Genomic DNA, 21,350 nt, shown 5'->3' on the forward strand with positions numbered 1-21,350 from the left:
GTTGGCAGGAGCAGGGACCGAGCAACGGGAGCTCACCCCGTTGCGGGGATTCGAACCGCCGACCTTCTGATCGGCAAGTCTTAGGCTCTGTGGTTCTTCCCCTGCTAATTTTGGTTGAATTATGCTGGCATCAGCTCAGCCAGCTTTGGTTCAGCCAGCTGAGTCCTGGCTGAGCCAGGATGAGCAAGTTACACCACCATATTTTCAGCCTAAGCAGGGCCAGGGACTTAATCAGCTGGGCCAGAGATCCACTGCATCCTAAATTGCTCATCCCAGTGAATCTTGCCATAGGATTGCTTCCTAAATGTATGAAAGTACTACAAAGATTTTTTTTAACAGGGAAGCTTGTTTCTTTCCTTGATTAAGAAGCATACATGCTCCAGCCGTGTTTGTGGGGGATCACAACATTTCCTTCTTGAAAGCATAAAATTATGTGAGATCAAGTTTTGCCCTCTGAAGATTTTTTTTGGGTTGTTTAAATATTTGTAGCCAAACTTTAAAGAGGTAAACAATGGCTAAATAAATCATTCAGAAACAAACATTTGCAGACTCTTATTCTCGATGACACTCACTCACTCAAACAAACTCAACTCGTTTTAATTAGAATACAGGGAAGCAACATATCACTTTACTAGCACAGTTTGGGCAGAGCAGAACTTTGTGCATTGCAGGGGTTGGACTACATGACCCTTGGGGTACCTTCCAACTCTACAATTCTATTATTCTAAATCAAATCATACCCCCTGCAGTGCAGAAATCACAGCCAAAGATTCCCTGACAGATAGCCATCCAACCTCTGCTTAAAAACCTCCAACAATGGATAGCCCACCACTTTCCATATGTCCATTCCACTGTCAAACAGCTCTTACTACCAGAAAGTTCCTCCGAATATTTAGTTGGAATCTCCTTTCTTGTCATTTGAAAACATTAGTTTGGGTCCTACCCTCTGCTCCCTTCGAATACTTGAAGATGGCTATCACAACACCTCTCACTCTTCTGTTCTCCAGGCTAAACATAACCAATGTCTTCAACATAGTTGTCAACCTTCCCTTTTTTGGCGGGGAATTCCCTTATTCCAGCATCATTTCCCGCTGCTTCCTGCTGCTATCCCGGATTGTTAGATATCCCGTAGACTGTCCCTGGAACAGGTGAGGCTGCTGATCCCTTATTTTCGAGGCTGCTGATCCCTTATTTTCAAATCTGGAAGTTGACAGCTATGGCCTTCAACCATTCCTCATAAGGTAAGGTTGCCAGACGCCCCCGTTTCCTGGGGACAGTCCCCGGATTTACAAATCAGTCCCCATACAAAATCCATTGAAGTTGAAAAGTGTCCCCGGATTCATTGAAAAAAAAAAACCTGGTAACCTTATATAAGGCTTGGTTTCCAGACCCTCTATCACTTGGTCACCCATGACGATATGTTCGCAGGCATAGAATCATGGACTTGTAAGGGACTTGGGAGGCTATCCCATTAAACCCCCATGTTTCAGAGGCCTGACTGACCTCCCGTAGAAGTTGAGTAGTTAGTGTTACCAGGACCATGCTGTGGAATACTCTTCCAGCAGAGATTCAACAGGCATGCTTGCTATTGACTTTCAGGCATCTCTTGAAGACAGGCCTATGCATCAGTATAATTTTTTTGATCAGCCAGTCACTTTAACAATTATTTTGTACTGTTTATATGGTGTTTTATACTTTGTATATATTGTTATACACTGCCTTGTTATATTGTATGAACAGGTGGTATATACCGTATTTTTCGCTCCATAAGACGCACCAGAAAATAATACGCACCTAGTTTTGGGAGGAGGAAAACAAGAAAAAAATATTCTGAATCCCAGAAGTCAGAACAGCAAGAGGGATCTGGCTTCTGGGATACTGTGTGGCTGTTCTGGCTTCTAGGATAACCGTGCCAAGCCTCTTCAGGGCAGTGGGATGAAGGCTCCCCCTGCCCGAAGAGGCTGCTCATGGATAAGGCAGAAGCCAGGACAGGCACGTCGCTGAAGGGGCGCTGCGCAGTTCTCCTTCTCTGCGCAGCACCTCTCCTTCATAGGAGAGGCACTGCGCAGAGAGGGAGAGCTGCACAGCGCCCCTTCAGTGAAGCGGGAAGAGGAACAGGGTCTCCTTCTGTTCCTCCTCCCGCTTCGCTGAACGGGCGTTGCACAGCTCTCCCTCTCTGCGCAGCGCCATTCACTCCATAAGACGCACTCACATTTCCCCTTACCTTTTAGGAGGAAAAAAGTGTGTCTTATGGAGCAAAAAATACGGTAGCTACTTTTATAAACAAATACAGTCATACCTTGGGTTACAGACGCTTCGGGTTGCATGATTTCAGGTTGCGCACTGCGCCAAACCCAGAAATACCGGAACGGGTTACTTTCTGGTTTCAGCGCTTGCGTATGAGCAGAAGCGCTAAATCGTGCTTTGCACATGCGCAGAAGTGCCAAATTGCAACCCACACATGCGCAGACACGGCACTGCGGGTTGCAAACATGTTTCCTGCACAGATCACGTTTGCAACCCAAGCGTCCACTGTAAATGCATAAAAGCCTTGTTAACACTGGTTTTACCCACTCACCCTTTCTTTCTGTTGTTTCTTATTTCCACTCCCTTTTGTCCTCTTTGATACCCCCCACCCGCCGCCAACGAAATTTTGACTGTCAGCAGATTGTGGTAGGGACTCGCCATGTACATTGATGAGAGAATAAAATAATGTGGACATTCCTCCCCCACCTCATATTACTTACAATTCTCCTTCCTCCCACCCCCCAACCTCTTTCCAAGCAAATCAATAAGGGATATGCGAAACTCCTGTGAGAACTGTTAGTACTCTTTCCAAAAAAAAATGGGCTACCCTCAAAAGCTGTTCACCTGAAAAGGAACCCCCGCATTAGCCTTGAATTTCAGTTTAGGTAACGTTTCAGCGGTCACTCTAAGAGCCAAGCTAAATAGTGTGTGGGAGATCTCTGACCGGATCTCCTGAAATCTTTTCCTTTGGTTAAAAGCAGCCACCGTGGAAGCAATTTCACTTGACTTGGAGTTGCAGTGGTGGGGAGGGTATATTAATTCATCTCGCTGAGCTAAAACTCTGCACCCCCATTGGAAGCTGCTGTTTAGGTGGCAGGAAAAGCTATCTATAACATGGAATATCATCACCATTACCACTTTAAGAGTCATGGAACATCCTGAAAACTCTAGGATGTTAAAGGTGATGACCTCACAGGACTATAATTCCCAACACCCTTAACAAACTATAGTTCCCAGAATGCTTCATGCTTGTCACAGGATTATACAAGTGCTTTTAATGTATGGATATAGGTTATCTCCATTGCTGATAGCAGTTTGGGGACATTTTCATCCAAGCAAAGCAGGCTGAATCCAAACCCATGTGGCTGCTTTTTACCAAATTTACAAACTATCATGGTTCCCACTCAAATCAAATCTAGTTTGGCCCTCAGACAAACTGTTCCTTCTACAAAGCACAATGCAGAGGGACCTGCAAGACAAGAATTCTGAAGCAAAGCAATGTATCAGAAGCATGGCTTTACTCATTACAAAAGTCCTTTTTTTGAAAGGAGTATATAGCAGGACAGCTTAGGTTTGTGCTTTTGGGGTTGAAGGCTAATAATGAAATAAAGAGATTCCCCCATCTCCCAAAGGGGAAGGAAGCCAGTCTGCACCTTTTGTTCCATTTAAACTAGAGGTTGCTTGTTTTGTGCAGCAACACAGCATCTGTGAACCTGCTGGAAGCATCTGCAGGGAAGCCTAGCAGAGCCAAGTAACAATCAAAACTGAGCACACACAGTTAGCAGAGCGGTGTGAGATTTCTTTGACTCCACGGAACAACACGGCGTCTTCCAAACTGAAATGCTTACTAACTTTTTTTTTTGTAAGAAAGAATAATAAAAATAATAAAAGGCACCTTTGGTGTTCAAGGATTCCCGTCCTATCTCTGGAGATGCTGGGGAATTAAACACAAATTTCTTTTTTTGTGGACAGAATGTGCTTCTCATGTGGCTTGTGCATTTTGTCAGCAGAATTGGTCCTCTGCATTCCATCCAAAGGAAAGGAGTCCTTGTGTTCTTTTTTCTTTTTTAACCAGTGGTAACAATGATCAGCGCATAGCTCCAAGGTTTACGCGACTCTGTGCATTTCGACCAGAGTGAATTTATGACTTGAGCCTTGCAAAGTAATTTCTTGCATTTTTTTTTTGAACAATACTTTGTAGGCTCCCCACCCCCGAAGTAACACTTCATAACAAGATCTTTGGGGAAGGATCATTGCCAAATACATTCTGGCATTCTGCTATTTTGATACAGCTGACCTCTCTTTGATTACAAAGCTATACCTAAGGGGCTAATAACCAAAGAAAAAGAAAGCAGCAGAGCTGATGTTTGACTGTAACAAGAGCATAATCTTGCAGAAATTTAAGACAAAGCTAAACATGGAAAAATCTAATCCTCGATTTCCCCCTCCCCCTTTCCAGAGCTGAGCCTGGAACACATAAGCGGCTCTCAGCTCCATTTACACTGTCAGGAGTATGGACCAGGAAAGTGGTATCTATTACCATTCTACTTCACAACAACCATCATAGCATGAAAGACAGACTTTCTTTGGGGATATTTTTCTTTTCTGAGCAAGGCAACCTAAACACTGTGTAATCCCAAAGCAGCCCTACATGACAGACTACCTAAATTATGCCTACAGGAACGATCTGCTAAAGTACGTACCACATTTAAGGACTCCCGGCTGACTTGCACAATTAAGTGGGGTCTCCTTTATGGGGTACTGGAGACATGTCTATTATGGTTTATCTATGTGGTCCAGCTCACACAAACATGTGTTGTTTATCCCTTCTTGACTGCCTCATCAAATCATTGCTCGTTTGCTTGGATGAACTATCAGAGTTTAATCCCCTCAGAGAAAACCTGCATCTCATGCAATTCCAACTCAAACAATGCTTTTCCAGTGAAGATGCTTCACACATTCAGCTGAGAGATCAAGTGAAATATTTGTGTGTGTGTGTGTGTGTGTGTGTGTGTGTGTGTGAAACAGGTCCCAGGATACTAACTTCCTGCCTTCCTGCTGACCTGGCTACAGGACAGATCTCCATATTTTCCCCATAGTTTCAAGTGTTTAAAGTTGCCATTGCCTCAAAGGTTCGATTTTTGCTAAGCAGCAACTGCAATTTATTCTGGAGAATAATGTGAGGAATGGTCTTTTTTAAACTCTACTTATGGCGCTATCCCCAGCCCAGCAACAGTAGACTGGCAGATAACTGCACAGATAAAATGGGGAAAGGGGAATTTCAGCCTGTTAAATTAATCCACATCCGAATTGCAGCCATCTCCCCTACAAATCTCTGAATTTTTCTCATACAGCTAAGGAAGTGGTGATTGACTAGACAGAATTGCAATCAGCTTCTGAGCTGGTCCGTTTCATCCCCAGAGATATATTATACTGCCAGAATGATTCAATATAACTGGAAGGATTTTGCATTGTTCTTGGTGGTTCTATCATTCTAGAATATTTTTTTATTTGTTGTTTTAAAAACACTTCAAATATTGTTATGGTCAATGGCTTCAATCATTTCAACAGTAAACATTTATTCATTCACACCAGAAATTATACTGGCCTAAAACAATCAAGGTTTGCTTTTTATGGACCTGTAGGGGGAGAGCAAGAAATAATTCTACTGATGTTTCTAAATCCTCATCTTTCTGTTTAGATTACTAGTTGAGCATCTGCTGATTTTAATTCAATATTCCTAGCTAAAAATATGTCTTATTTATTGGAACCGCAGCATACCCTCCAACATTTCTCTGATGGAAATAGGAACATCCCATTCCATAATGATAATTTTACAATTTATACCCCACACATCTTACTGGGTTGCCCCAGCCACTCTGGGCAGCTTCCAACATATATATAAAAACACAATAAAACATTAAACAATGAACATTAAAAAAACCCTTCCCTATACAGGATTGCCTTCAGACTGCTCGTGAGTCAAATAACTCCATACCCTCCAACATTTCTCCAAAGAAAATAAGGACATCCTGCCATACCTTCTAACATTTTTGCAATGAAAATAGGGACATCCTAAGGCAAAAAAGCAGGATATTCCAGGATCAAATCAGAAACCAGGATGGCTTCCCTAAATCACGGACATCCCTGGAAAATAGGGACACTTGGCGGTTTACAATCTTTTGTCTTCAAGCTGGTTTCTATCTTTCTCTTTCTGAGGCAGAAAGTTCTACAACTAGAGATGTTGGGTAGCTTGGAAATCCATCCAAAAAACAAAACAAAACAAAACATTTTTCGGATGATTCTGAACTAGTTCACTCATGTATGCACATTGCTGGAGTTTGCCTAGTCTACATGAAAAGACTGACATCTGAAGGTATAGACTTACTATTGATAATGTCTGTTTGATGGGCCATTGGATAATATGACTGCTCCATCTCTGGTATTAGGTCTGTGATGGCTCATGGGCACATACATTGACAGTGCAGTCAGAAAGTGATGAATGCACAGAACACTGAGGAACTAGTTTTCAGTAGAAATGTTGTGTTTATGTCCCCAAGTTCAGGTTAAACTGGCTGCCTGCATGTGCACAACTCTCTCTCTTTCTCTCTCTCTCTCACACACAAACACACACACACATAAAGAACTTTGCTTAGATCCTATGAAAAAGTAAATTATTGTTTTGTATGTCTGTTCCTTAGAAAGAACACCCATTGTAATAACATACAGCTCAGCATTTAGCACATCCACACATGCAACAGGCGGTGTAAAACGCAACAGTTCAATGTCCTGTAACTATATGCCTACAAACTCTATGGACATTGGCTCTATAACTGTGGAGGCTGGTCCATTCATGGTCTGCCCTCAGCTAGCCTTCTCCTGCCTCCCTTCCTATTTACAAACCAGCCCAGGGGTTGAAATTGCCCGTCACTTTCTTCCTTCTAAATTTCATTGTTTTACATGAAGGAAGGAGGGGGCAAAACTAGAATGACTTGGCTCTGCCTGCCACTAGCTCTGTCTCTGCCTACAGTGGCTCCCTCTGCCTTCCGTCCTACCATTGACAATGTGCACCAGCCACCGCGGCATTTAAATGTGATTTAAATATGCAAATGGCCTTAAATATGGCCTTGTCTTAATAATAAATGTGCTCAGTACTTCTACGGGGTTTTCAATGGAAAAGACCTGTTTTGATGGTTCAGTGAAGTTTGTAAACCTTTTTGGAAACAGACTGCTCTACTTTTGCGATCTGTATATACTCCACAGCACTGTAGGTAATTATGATGATCATAACAGGTCAACAAAAGCAGCATCAAGGGACCTTTTATATCCTGTTGCAAACCTCTGAGCCAGGTACACCAGCACAAAGCAATAGACTGTGGTAGATCTACCTGCTCTAAATCTTGCTTGGCCTTCCATAATTACCTCTTTCAGTTCCACCCAGCCTATTAAATGATTGCATGAATGGCATGCAAACATTTTAGATGCAAAATAAATAACGGCTTTTGGAATACTACCTAGAAGGATCAGAGCATTAACTATAGAGTTTTCCACACAGAGCTTTAAAGTTTGGCCAAACTTGAAGCCCACTGTTCCACATCATGCTGGAAAGAGAAATTCAATCAAGTTGTTGAGCTGGCGGAAGCCAACACAATGAGTCCCTCCAGTGCAATGGGACTTTCCCCTCTCTCCTCCCCAACATCCTCCCCAGATCTGCTTGGGAGGGTTGGGAGATTGTTCCATCTGGCAAGCAGAAATGTTTGTGCTGATGGAGCTAACACCTTTGCACAGCACTGAATTCTACCCAAAATCTTCTCCCGTTGGCCTTGTTATTTCTTAGCCTTTAAATCAAGTGTTTAACTTTTACTGAATTGACAGGTGATCTCTCCTCCCACCATGCATCACCCAGATTTGTCCTAGAGGTCCCCCCAATCCTCCGGAGCACATCTGGGTAGGGTAAATGGGGAGAAGAGGGGGGGGACAAATCCCATTGCACAAGCAGAAATATTTGCAGTGATGGGACGTTGCACTTGAATATTGCAATTAGTTTTATACACATTTGCTGCATTAATCCGATAACAAGATCAAATATGTTTCATTTCAGAATGTCTTCATACCTTCCTATGTTCCTAAGTTCTACTCAATGCTTAGTCAAAGTCACATGTTTGTAATTCAATCCAATTATTTTAGGTCCCATCCTTTGAAGCAACATAAAATGAACCTGCTTTATCACAGCTCAGTTGGTAGAGCGTGAGACTCTTAATCTCAGGGCTGTGGATTTGAGCCCCACGTTGGGTGAAAGATTCCTGGATTGTAGGGGGTTGGACTCTATGAGCCTTGTGGTCCTTCCAACTCTATGATTCTGTAATCTCTGTGGCAGCCCTTCAATTATTTGAAGATGTCTATCGTGTCACTTTTTAATTGCTTCTTCTCCAGGCTAAATATCCCCAGCTCCTTCAAACTTTCCTCAAGGGACTTTGGCGCTAAAACATTTAACAACAGTACAGAATAAATTGTGGCTTTCCAGTTGTAGTTTTTAATCTCTGGTGATTCCAGTCTCCATCTCTGATCATCTCTTTTGTCACTTGCTACACATAAAATATTTTGCTCATCTCCCAGAGACTACAAAACCCTCCAGGCTGTCAAGATAGCTGCAGAACTTGTGTATATTTTATAGAATTCATAATCAAAAGGCTGTCTATGGTGTTGCCAAAACCAACAGAAAGTCTGATAAGGCTTTCTACTGTCTAAGATACAATTATTTTACAAGATGAATTATTTTTATTACATAGTTATCACAGCCACTTTTTGTTATCAGACAGTTTGTTGTGACAAAAGAATTGAATGGATCTTTCTACGGTTCAGTGTTGTGAAGTGCTCAAAGCGCTATCTCACAGGAAGCTGGCTGTACATTGCAAATCCATGAAAAAAAATAACCCATCATATCCTATTTAAAGATGTTTATGCACAATCAATTAGTAGCACCGGCCCTGAAAAAATGAGTCAAGCATCGTTAGTCATACAGCTGACAAAAACGGGTAAAAGCATCTCCTTATATGTCCATATAGCTTTTTCTTACTTGGAAGCTTTCCACAAGAAATTACTAGGACTCACTTCAAATGTCTAGGATCACCCTGACAGGGGGTATCTTGGTTACTGACTCAACATTCCCAGTGAATTTCCCATTGGACTCTTATCAATACATCAGCAGTATTGTTTTTGTTTGGCGCTATAAATAATATACCAAGATGATGGTGACTTGAGATCAGATGACACCCCCACCGTCCACCCCAACATCATCACCACTATCATTTGTAACAAGCAGCCATGGGGAGGGGCAGATGACAAAATCAGAAACTGGAACTGAAATCCCCAGTGTTCACTTATTTGTCCCATTTCCAGAACAGAAATATATCTAGTGAACATAGATAAATACTGTGGTCCCAATCCAAATCTAACAAAAATGTTGTGAGACAGGAGACCCAAAACCAGGTCTCCATTATCTGCACCTTTGGCCCTGCATCTTTCTTCAAAAAAAGAAAAGAAAAAAGATTTAAATCAGTTTGTTACTTCTTAGAAGGTAGAGAGCAGTACAAGAAGCAGAAGGTAGCTCAGTAACAGGAAAAAAAAACATTGAACACACCAGGTTTCACAAGTCTTCACAAGGCTCCCTTAAAACCCTGCAGATGTTTCCCCTAAGGAGGAAGACCAATTTCCCATTGATTTTCAGTGAAACTTTAGCTAAAGGAATCTCAGTAAGCCGAAAAGAACTTCTGTTTGAAACCCTTTGGAAAACTGCTGGTAGCAGTGGGCTAGAAGGATTAGAATCATGATTCAGTAGAAAGTAGCTCTTTCTCCATTCATCCATTCATTCATTCATCTTTTGATCCATCCATCCCTTTATTATGGTTTTTATCATTTGATGCTTACCTCCTGTTAGCATAAGGGCACATTTGCACATGCAGTTGTCATTGTCAGCATCTTTGGTACTAAAGTCAGCTCCGTGCAGTATCAAGCTGCTCTGTTTTCCTGCGGTTCCTGAATGACCCTTTAGATACAGCCTACAAAGATACAAAGAGACAAGAGAGGTTCTTCATGTTATCCAATACATCCACACAACGAACCACACTTGATTTGGAATTCTGTGGTGGTGACAAGTCAGGAAGATTCCCGAAATCCTGAAAATGCTGTGGGTCAGTGAAATCATATTTCAGCCATATCATTATGACTTAACTAATTTGTGATTTCCCCCACTGTGTACCACAGACTTAGAATGGCTCACACTAGGGCTGGATCTAGACACATCAAAGAAGCATTTCAGTTTAAAGAGTTGTAAATTTAAACAGGGAAAACAGGTAGAGGAAAATGGGACTCCATGTCGCCATCCAGTGGCACAATGTTATATCACACATGTTGTTACGAAAAAGGAGCAATGCTGCTGAGTGCTCCAGATGGCTGGAAAGCCAAACAGGATGTTGATGTTTTGGGACTGTACCGTGGGAAGAAGGGACAGTCTATTATGTGCACTGAGCACCGGATGTTAGCTCAGAGTGTCACATGACCCTGTACTGGAAGTACATGGGTGGAGTTATTCTCTCTCTGCAGCTGGGTATCAGAGAGTGCAGACATGTTGTTCTCTGCACTGAGGAAAGACAGAAATAAAGGCATGTAAATACATTTCTGTCTGTCTCTCTCCCCTCCCTGGGAGTGAGGGAGGAGGGATGGTTGTGTTCTTCTCACGTCGAGGAGAATCGGCCGATAAAGACCTCGCCTTGTCTTGCCGGGAGTCGTTGACGGGGGGGTCAACATGGAATCAAGCCGGGCACCTGGAGAGTGGCCAAATTCCTCTGAAGATATGGCTTGATATCAACATATGGTAGCAAACGCTGCTGGTTATCTGATCCATGGGAATCAGCATGAGAGGTGAGAGGTTGATGGATCGTGTGCCATCCTCTGCACCAAGGAAAGAAGATAACGTCTGCAATTGCAGCCAGAAGCTGAACAGACGGCTGGCCCCAAGAGGGGGTGTTTTCAAAGCAACGGAGCCCCAAAAAGGTATGCTGAATATCGGGCTAAAAGTGTGAATGCAGATTGATTTATTCTCTGGTTCACGAGAGAGCTGCGTTTGGAAAAACAAGCTCTGAGTGAAAGGCTTGCATACCAGAAATTCTTGTGGCGAGATAAGGATGAAAAGTATGCACAGTTGCTAAGCAACGACAGTCAGGGCAGTGGAAAACTACTGACACCTGGGGCTGGCTCAGTCAGAGCCGGGAAAGCGAAAGTTGTTTTGACTTTCAGACAGCTTGGAGATTGCCTGCCTGAGAGAGAGGCAGAAAGACAGCTCAAAAAGGAGCTTTTGGATTTTAACTAGCTCGAGTGAGAGAGCTAAAACTTGAGTTCAGCATGGATGCCAAGAAGGGGGGAGTGCCCCTGAGTGCCGTGGTTCAGGATGAACACAGCCGGCATGCTGCACTGGAAGTAAAGGACAGGGGGAGGGAGGAACGGAGTTCTAATTCCCCCACCGATGAGGCTACTGGAAAGGATGCTGTAGCTTTGAACGTTGTACAGTGTTACAATTGCGGACAGGCTGGGCATCTTCAGCGGAGCTGCAAGAAGCCACGCCAGCCGAAAGGAGCAAAGGGCCGCTCAGCAAAGCCTGAGGCGTCAGGCAAAGGTCATACCAAGCCTTCGGTGAAACCTGCAAAGGCCCTGATGGCGAAAGGAACCACGCCAGATGTTGGACACTCTTTTGTAATCGATACGGGCTGTAATTTTCATATGTCCCCGCACAGAGGACTCTTTTCGACGTTTAAGAAGCAAAGCTTCGCTGTGGAACAAGCCAACGGTCAGAAGCTGGAGACGACCGGGGTTGGATCTGTGTATCTTAAGAGTCTGAACTTGACAATAAACAATGTTTACTTGGTTCCTGAATTGAAGTTCAATCTGCTGAGTGTTTCGCAGATTGCAAAGAAAGGACTGAAACTGTCCTATGATGATAAAAGCTGCAAGATCTTCAAAGATGGAGAGTTATATCTTTCTGCCAGACAGAAAGATGGACTGTATTTGTTGACCTTTGAGCAAAGTGATTACATGGAATGTAATTCTGAGTCTAACTTGATTTCTCTTGCAGGTGTGACCAAGACGAGCGCCAAGAAGGTGGCCAGGGTCGACAGAGCATTTCAGCGGGTGTATGCTGATGTGATTGGTCCTCTAGAACCATCTAGAGGCAATGCAAGATTTTATCTTGTGTGTGTGGATCATTTCTCTAACTTTGTCTGGGTTTATGTGTTAAAGAGGCCACAGGAAGCCTTAGAAAGGTTTCAGGAGTTTTGTGACAAAGTTAAAGATATGCATGATGCTAACATTGATTGTCTTTTGACAGATGAGAAGCAGATTTTTCTTTTACAGGATTTCCAGGGGTTCCTGCAGAAGAAGGGGATCAGACACAAGATTGCTGTTTCAGCGGAAGCGTGGAACAGGGGTGTTTGTGTAAAAGTGAACAAAGAATTGCAAAAGGGAATGAATGCGCAATTGCTTAGTTCACATCTGCCACATGAGTTCTGGGCGGAGTCACTCATGTCGTTTTGTCATGCGTGGGTGAGAAAGGTTTCAAAAGAGTTGGGAAGTTCTCCTTTTGAGAAACTGTTCCGGAGAAAACCTTCTGTTGCCCATTTCAGGGTTTTTGGGTCTCATGTGAGGACAGAAGCTCCAGGTGGAGTAAAGAATGCCAGAGGCATTTTTGTGGGATATGAAAAGGGTCTCTACAGAGTAATTTTGTCTGAATCTGGTCAGGTGATTCTCACAAAATTTCTAGAGAGTGCTCCTGAAAAGGAGAGAGTGATAGCACACACATTTCCCACAGAGGACGATTCAGATGATGATGATGATTTTACTGATTACAGTGGTTCTGAGAGTGACAGTGATAGCTCAGAGAGCTCAGTTGTCACAGTCATTGAGAGGAAGTCTCACACAATGGATAGGCCTTCACAACTGAAGGATGAACCACTGTTTACCATTGGAACTGGTTCTCCAAAAGGTCCTGAGACAGAACCAGTGAGCAGAGAGGATCAGCACCTCATACGCAGGTCTGAGAGAGTCACAAAGGGTGAACCACCCAAAAGGTACTCAGAAGAGTATGCTAATTTAGCTGTTGCATGTGTTGCTGTTGTACACAACCGAGGACAGGTTGGAGCTGTGTCTAAGTCAGAGACAAAGACACAACAGAGAGTTGCTAGCCAAGGTAATGCAGATGCACTCATTCCTTGGAAGCCAGACAACCAGAGAGGTACACTGGGGAAACCAGTGGCGGGGAGTTCCAAGGGTGGAACTGAAACAACAGGGGAGTGTTATGTGTATAACAACTGTTTGTTTTCTTCTCTGGATCACGCTATGCTTGCCGCAACATGCATTGATTCTTTTGGGGGAGGTTGTTACGAAAAAGGAGCAATGCTGCTGAGTGCTCCAGATGGCTGGAAAGCCAAACAGGATGTTGATGTTTTGGGACTGTACCGTGGGAAGAAGGGACAGTCTATTATGTGCACTGAGCACCGGATGTTAGCTCAGAGTGTCACATGACCCTGTACTGGAAGTACATGGGTGGAGTTATTCTCTCTCTGCAGCTGGGTATCAGAGAGTGCAGACATGTTGTTCTCTGCACTGAGGAAAGACAGAAATAAAGGCATGTAAATACATTTCTGTCTGTCTCTCTCCCCTCCCTGGGAGTGAGGGAGGAGGGATGGTTGTGTTCTTCTCACGTCGAGGAGAATCGGCCGATAAAGACCTCGCCTTGTCTTGCCGGGAGTCGTTGACGGGGGGGTCAACATGGAATCAAGCCGGGCACCTGGAGAGTGGCCAAATTCCTCTGAAGATATGGCTTGATATCAACACATACAACACATATACAGTGGTACCTTGGGTTACATACACTTCAGGTTACATACACTTCAGGTTACAGACTCTGCTAGCCCAGAAATATTGCTTCAGGTTAAGAACTTTGCTTCAGGATGAGAACAGAAATCGTGCTTCGGCGGCACGGCAGCAGCGGGAGGCCCCATTAGCTAAAGTGGTGCTTCAGGTTAAGAACAGTTTCAGGTTAAGTACGGACATCCAGAATGAATTAAGTACTTACCCCAAGGTACCACTGTAAATGATTTTTTCTTTACCGGTCTAGCTGAGTCCTCGAACTCATGGACATACAATGAAGGTGAAGGTCGGAAGATTCAGGAGAGACCAAAGAAAGGAATTTTTCACACAGTGTGCAGTTAAACTATGGAATTGGTTCCCACAGAAAGTAGTGATGGCCACCAACTTAGGTGGTTTTAACAGAGGATTAAACAAGTCCCAGCAAAGGAAGAATGGATGCAAAAATTTATGGAATATGCGGAAATGGCGAAACTTACTGGAAGAATAAGAAATCAAGGTAACAAACTTTTTATAAAAGAACGGAAAGGGTTTATCGAATATTTACAGATAAATTGTAAACAGATAAAAACACAAGCAGGGTTGTTGTAATAACCTGCAGCTACATAAGAGTATATATTTAAAGAAGATAAATAAATGAGTTAAGTTAATTTGGATATGCAGAAGAGATTAAAAATAAAGTTAAGGGAACCTGCAGAAAGAGGGGGAAGGAAGTCAGGTTCTAAAATGTCAGAATGATTGTAAGATCAGTGAAATGTATATATCTGAAAAGTATAAATAAAATGTTAAAAAAGTAAAAAAAAAAAGGGATTCACAAGATCATGGAGGATCAATGGCTGTGATCTGTGATGGCTTTGTTCTACCTAGAAGGTCATCTGTCATGGATGCTTTAACTGAGATTCCAACATCGCAGGGGGTTGGACTAGATTACCACTGAGTCCCTTCCAACTCTATGATTCTTTAATTCTACCTCCACTGGTGATGGCAGTGTGCTCCTCAACTCAGTAGCTGGGAATTGAAAGACTGCTAAGCGCTCAGGTCCTGCTTGCAGACTTCCCAGAAGCTTCTATCTGGTTGGCCGCTGTTAGAACAGGATACTGCATTAAATGGGCCATTGGGCTGATCCAGGAGGGCTTTTATTGTGTTCTTAGATGATTGCACTGTCAGCTACACAATGCCCATTCGCAACTAAGAGAACACTGCTGCATAATCCCTTTACACACAGCCAGAATTGGATCAGTAAGGGGAGAATTAAGGGCACTACGTTGGAAAGAATGCAGCCAATCAAAATGGCAAGATAAATCCAATGTAGGGGAAGTTCCAAATGCAGGGCTGAGATAAAGTATCTTGGAAAAAGTCAGAGAAAGGCTGGGCATAAAAACAGTCACGCTTTATGAGGCACAGTTGAAATGCAGTGCCAATTAGATATTGTTTTCTAAAGCAATACACAGCCTACATTTTTGGAGCAATAAGTATTCCGCTGGTCCTTATGCTTTTTTTGTTGTTGCTTGAATATAAACAAACTAAATTGAGATTAAAGCCTTCTAGATTTACTGAACTTGGACTCTCTTGGCTTATTTTGGTAAATGATCTTACTTTTTTCCCCCCCTAGAGGAAAATAAACTCCTTCGGAATAGTGCTGATAGAAAAACGACTCCGGAACATGGTATCTACAAGCTTATTTTAAACTGTCACAGATCGTCAGTACATCACCCCCTGCCAAGCTCACAGAAGCAAATGTCAGCAGAAATAGTGGAACCTGGCTTTTTGACACCATTTAAAGAACTCTGGCTAAATCCCATCACGAAGTCAATAGCTGAAAGTGCTAAAAACAGAGCCAGGGGTTTCTTAAACTGTGGATGTATAGAAACTCCATGAGAATTTTTGCTCGACTTAAATCCAAACTGGTCATGGCATAATCTGCACATGAACAAATAATCTTGTCATGTTTATAGCATTGAAATGTGGTTTCTTTGTAGGTCACTGCTGTTGTTTTGCTATGTCATTATGAAAGTGTTTTCGAACTGTTTGTTTGAATGCAGCCTTGTTTTCTTTGTTGTAAGCTGCTTTCAGCATAATTTTATTTTGTGGGAAATCGGCATACAAAGAGCATGAATGGAATTGAATGAATGAACACGGAAGGTCCCATATTCACTACCCATGTATTGAATGGACCTGGGAGACCAGAGTTTGAATCCCCACTCGGCCATGTGTTGGGGCATGTGCAGAGTGCCCATTCAACACACCAGCAGATTGTGTAAATGGAAAAAAACCCAGGCTGTGGTTGTCAAAGAAAAAACCCAGACAGTTTGGGTAGGGTCAGTTCCTTCACTGACAGGCAGTCCAAAATATAATGCTGTTCCTCAGCTTAGCAGTAATATACTGTACAACTGTAGTATAAAGTAACCCTACTTCAGTCTGTCCCAACAGACTGAGGTAGCTTAAGGCAAAATTAATAAAATGTATTTCCAGCAAAATGTCCTCCTTGTGGCGTTCCAACACAGAATTGGTTCTAGCCAAGGGGTGGGGATCCAGTGGAACGTGCTATAAACACAAGAGTATTTATACTTTAGATTGTGCTGAGTCACTCACTCACAAGTTTGCTGACTCACACTTAACCAGCTGCAGGTAAAGGACAATCACACCTAAAGTAACCCTTTCTTGTCCTTTTTCTCTGCATGCATGAACTCTTATACACACAGAGTGTCTTTCGTAGTTTTTATAGGAGGGGAAAGGGGACTAATTAAAGGGTCAAACAGCACCATTAAGTTCACTGGGTGACTTTGGGCCAGTCATTGCTTCTCAACTTAACATTTCTCACTGGTTTGCCAGTACCAGAGCTCAAAGAAAGCCAACCTTTGCCTTGCCCTTTTAGATTAGCAGTATGTGCTACTTCAGTATCTGCACAGAGAAAGACTTCGCAATTGGGATAGTGGTGGGTCAAGACTGATTGGTAACAAAGCTTCTAAAAATCCCCCCAACTGAACTTTGAATTAATTAATAATGTTGAATATTGTAGACCAGGCTTAGACAACCTAGTCCCAACCAGATGTTTTGGATTACCACACCTATCATCCCTGAGCATTAGCTATGCCGGCTGGTGCTAATGAGAGTTGTAGTACCAAACACCTACAAAGTACCACGTTGTTCTACAAGATTATGATGAAAAAGCATAAAATATCTATGAAGCAACTGACTAAGAAATCAGATTGGGCACTGTAAAGTTTCTTTAACCAAGGAGGAGGTAAATAAAAAAGTAAAGGACCCCTGGACGGTTAAGTCCAGTCAAAGGCAACTATGGGGTTGCGGCACTCATCTCTGGCGTTTGTCTGCAGACAGCTTTCTAGGTCATGTAGCCAGCATGACTAAACTGCTTCTGGTGCAACGGGACACCGTGACGGAAACCAGAGCACATGGAAACACCATTTACCTTCCTGCTGCAGCAGTACCTATTCATCTACTTGCACTGGTGGGCTTTCGGACTGCTAGGTTGGCAGAAGCTGGGACAGAGCAATGGGAGCTCACTCCATCGTGGGGATTCAAACCGCTGACCTTCCAATCAGCAAGCCCAAGAGGCTCAGTGGTTTAGACCACAGCGCCACCCGCTGTGGGAATGAGAACCACCTTATTCCCCCATAATGTTAGATGAGTCATTCATTGGGGTATCTGGTGATAAAATTATCTGTTGATAAAATTCATATAATAATTTTAATAATTTTTGCATGTAGGGGAAAGTTAACTATACAGTGGTACCTCAGGTTATGAACTTAATTCGTTCCAGAGGCCCATTCTTAACCTGAAACGGTGGAGTCTGTCCACTACTGATGTGGACAGACTCCTCTGAGCTGGAAAGCCCACCACCTGTCCTCTCGACCCGTGCCCGTCTTGGCTGATTAGAGCGTGTCCAGACGAGGTGCGGGCCCTCCTGGGGGATATCATCAATTTGTCCCTTGGCACGGGGACATTCCCAGGGGAACTGAAGGAGGCAGTGGTGCACCCGCTCTTAAAGAAAACATCATTAGATCCTTTAGATCTATCCAATTACTGCCCGGTTTCGAATCTTCTGTTCCTGGGTAAGGTGATTGAGAGAGCGGTTGCTGAACAGCTTGGTGGGTTTCTGGATGAAACATCGGCTCTGGATCCATTCCAGTCCGGCTTCCGCGCTGGTCATGGGACCGAGACAGCTCTGGTTGCCCTAACAGATGATCTTCGTAGACAGCTGGATCGAGGCGGGTCGGGGCTGCTGATTCTTCTAGATCTGTCAGCAGCTTTCGACATGGTCGATCACGAACTTCTGGACCACCGCCTTGCCGACGTGGGGATCCAGGGCACAGTCCTTCAATGGCTGCGTTCATTTCTCTCTGGTCGGGGACAGAGGGTGGCGCTTGGGGGGGAATTGTCATCGCGCCACTCCTTGGTGTGTGGAGTACCTCAGGGTGCGATACTCTCCCCGATGCTTTTCAACATCTTTATGCGCCCCCTCGCCCAGCTTGTCCGGAGTTTTGGGCTGGGTTGCCACCAGTATGCCGATGACACCCAACTCTATCTGTTGATGGATGGCCATCCTGACTCGGCCCTAGACACACTGACCAGATGTCTGGAAGCTGTGGCTGGATGGTTACGTGGGAGCCGGTTGAAGCTAAATCCTTCGAAGACAGAGGTCCTGTGGCTGGGACGGGACGATATGGGATTGGGGGGGGCAACTCCCATCTCTAGCGGGGGCGCAATTAGTGCCAGCTCCATCCGTTAAGAGTTTGGGTGTAATCTTCGACACCTCCCTTTCCATGGAGGCGCAGATTGCAGCTATAACAAAGGCGGCATTTTCCCATCTCCGCCAAGCTAAGCAGTTGGCTCCTTACCTCTCTCACCCTGACCTAGCCACTGTGATCCACGCGACGGTCACCTCCAGACTGGATTATTGTAACTCGCTCTACGTGGGGCTGCCCTTAAGACTGACCCAGAAACTCCAGCGGGTGCAGAATGCTGCAGCGAGACTCCTTACGGGGTCTTCGCTGCGAGATCACATTCACCCAGTGCTATATCAGCTGCACTGGCTCCCGGTGGAGTACAGGATCAGATTTAAGGTGCTGGTTTTAACCTTTAAAGCCCTATACGGCCTAGGACCCTCGTACCTACGGGACCGCCTCTCCTGGTATGCCCCACAGAGAAACTTACGGTCTTCAAATAAAAACATCTTGAAGGTCCCAGGCCACAGAGAAGTTAGGCTGGCCTCAACTAGAGCCAGGGCTTTTTCGGCTGTGGCTCCGACCTGGTGGAACACTCTGTCCAAGAGACTAGGGCCCTGCGGGACTTGACATCTTTCCGCAGGGCCTGCAAGACAGAGCTGTTCCGCCAGGCCTTTGGCCAGGGCACAGCCTGACTCCCTCCGTCGGCAATCTTCGCGGAGCTCTGGCCCAATGGTGGCCAGTGGCTTGAATTTAATTAATTTTGTAATGAATGATTTTAGAGTGTTGTTTGTGTTGTACTTTTGTACTGTTTTATTGTTGTTAGCCGCCCTGAGCCTGGCTTCGGCTGGGGAGGGCGGGATATAAATAAAATTTATTATTATTATTATTATTATTATTATTATTATTATTATTAACCTGAAACGTGCTTTTGCTAATGGGGCCTCCTGCTGCTGCTGTGCCGCTGGTGCGTGATTTCTGTTCTTATCCTGCGGCAAAGTTCTTAACCTGGAGCAACCACTTCCTGGTTAGCGGAGTTTGTAACCCAAAGTGTCTTTAACCCAAAGCATCTGTAACCTGATGTATCACTGTAAAGGAGAAAAAACCCCTGATTACCGAAAGAGGAGAATGGACTAAATTCTTTCCTTGATCTCTCCCACAGCTGTCTATATTTATGACATTCTTCTAGTCTAATAGCATAATTGTGTTTTACCAGAAGTTTTCTTCGGGCCTTTGCAATTTTGAGTTTTGATTTCTCTAGTGTTAATGGCTTAACATATCTTTCACATCATGCTACAGAGATGGTCTCCAGTACAGATGAAAGGAAGATTGTGGTTGACAGGAGACTGCGCAGTGAGACACAGCTAAATGAGTATCTGTAACGGAACACACATGCAACTGGATTCTAAGTGAGAAACAGAAAGAGAGGGCAATTCACATGTGGAGAAAAGATTGTCGCAGTCGGTACTTTTTAGTTTAGGCAAAAGGCGAGTAAGGGGATTGTTATGTACAGAGTTGAATAGGATCCAAAATGCAGCAGTCTGATTGATCCTAGAACAATAGGACCCAGAATGCAGCAGTCTGATTGGTCCACAGGAGCCACCCAATCCAGCTCCAGGTGGAAGTGAATCTGCAACCTGATTGGCCTATAGGCGAATCCCAGAATTAGCCAATCATGTGGGGCCCATTGTGTAAATAATGTATATAAAGCAGACATCCTGGAGGAACTTCCATTCCTCATCACCACTATGAGCTGAATAAAGAACATGAAATCCATTCTCGACTCCGAGTATATTTCAGAGATGATTATGCAAGGTACGGAGAAAGTGGACTTGTAGATATTAAATACAGATGAATACTGGAAGATTCACCAAGAGCACTAAGGCTCCAATTCTATAGGCAGATGAGCACCAAAGGTGGACAAACTGCCTTGTCAAATGCCAGCAGAGTAACAGTGAACGGAGCCTGCAATTTGTCTCTGTGCCCTCTTTAGGAATTTTCCTCCCATTTGGAACAATGTGAATGTAATTTGCTGTGCCAGCTGTAAGGGTGGACTTTCCTCCCTGGAGGAGGGAGAATGGCATGGATCCTTCCTCTGATCATCCCCAGCATGCTCTGCATCAGCATCCTTTTTGCCTCCACCAACATCTACTGACTGTTGGTGAAGACTGGACCAAAACGGTGAGGTCCCCTTCTCTGAGAAAGGAAATCTCTCTCCAGCTTCATACACAGAGATCTGCTTTATCCTATAGTCTCTGCAATGCCCCCTTCCTCTTGGACCCTAGGATTGCAGGCCCCAGAACTAGTCACATTTACAAAGACAACAGATTCAGAATCCAGCAGATAAAATCTGGAGCTGGATTAAAATATGTTTACTCAGAAGCAAACAAACTCTTTGCCTGGAACTGGACCTTTTAATGAGATATTTAGGAAAACTTCCTTTATTTCTAAGGGTTGTATTTCCAAATGAGTTACCCAAAGGGGTTGACTAATTCCCCTGGGACGAAATCTAGACATCTATCTGTTCTGATCGGCTTGGGTCTTCTAAGGAGGCCTCAAAAGGCAACAACTAGTCCAGATTATGCTTAAGTGATGTCCTAATTCTGATTTATTACTTTAACTACTAAACACTTTTTATCTAGAGGTAAAAGGAGAGAGAGAGAGAATGAGCCTCATCTGAAACTATGCCAGGCGTTGATTCAACTTTATTGCAAAATCAAG

At 43.8% G+C, this 21,350-nt stretch overlaps 1 protein-coding gene across 2 annotated transcripts in view; it reads right to left on the bottom strand.

The window, feature by feature from the left end:
- Positions 1–21,350, bottom strand: part of ANGPT1 (angiopoietin 1) — a 166,431-nt gene that overhangs the window by 4,491 nt on the left and 140,590 nt on the right. For both annotated transcript variants that reach the window (XM_083622135.1, XM_083622134.1), the window contains one exon: positions 9,955–10,085. In XM_083622135.1, the coding sequence (XP_083478261.1) occupies positions 9,955–10,085 (131 nt within the window). The remainder of the gene's footprint in view (positions 1–9,954; positions 10,086–21,350) is intronic.

Source organism: Podarcis filfolensis (genome assembly GCF_964270895.1).
Source record: "Podarcis filfolensis genome assembly, chromosome: 7".
NCBI classification, from domain to species: Eukaryota; Metazoa; Chordata; class Lepidosauria; order Squamata; family Lacertidae; genus Podarcis; species Podarcis filfolensis.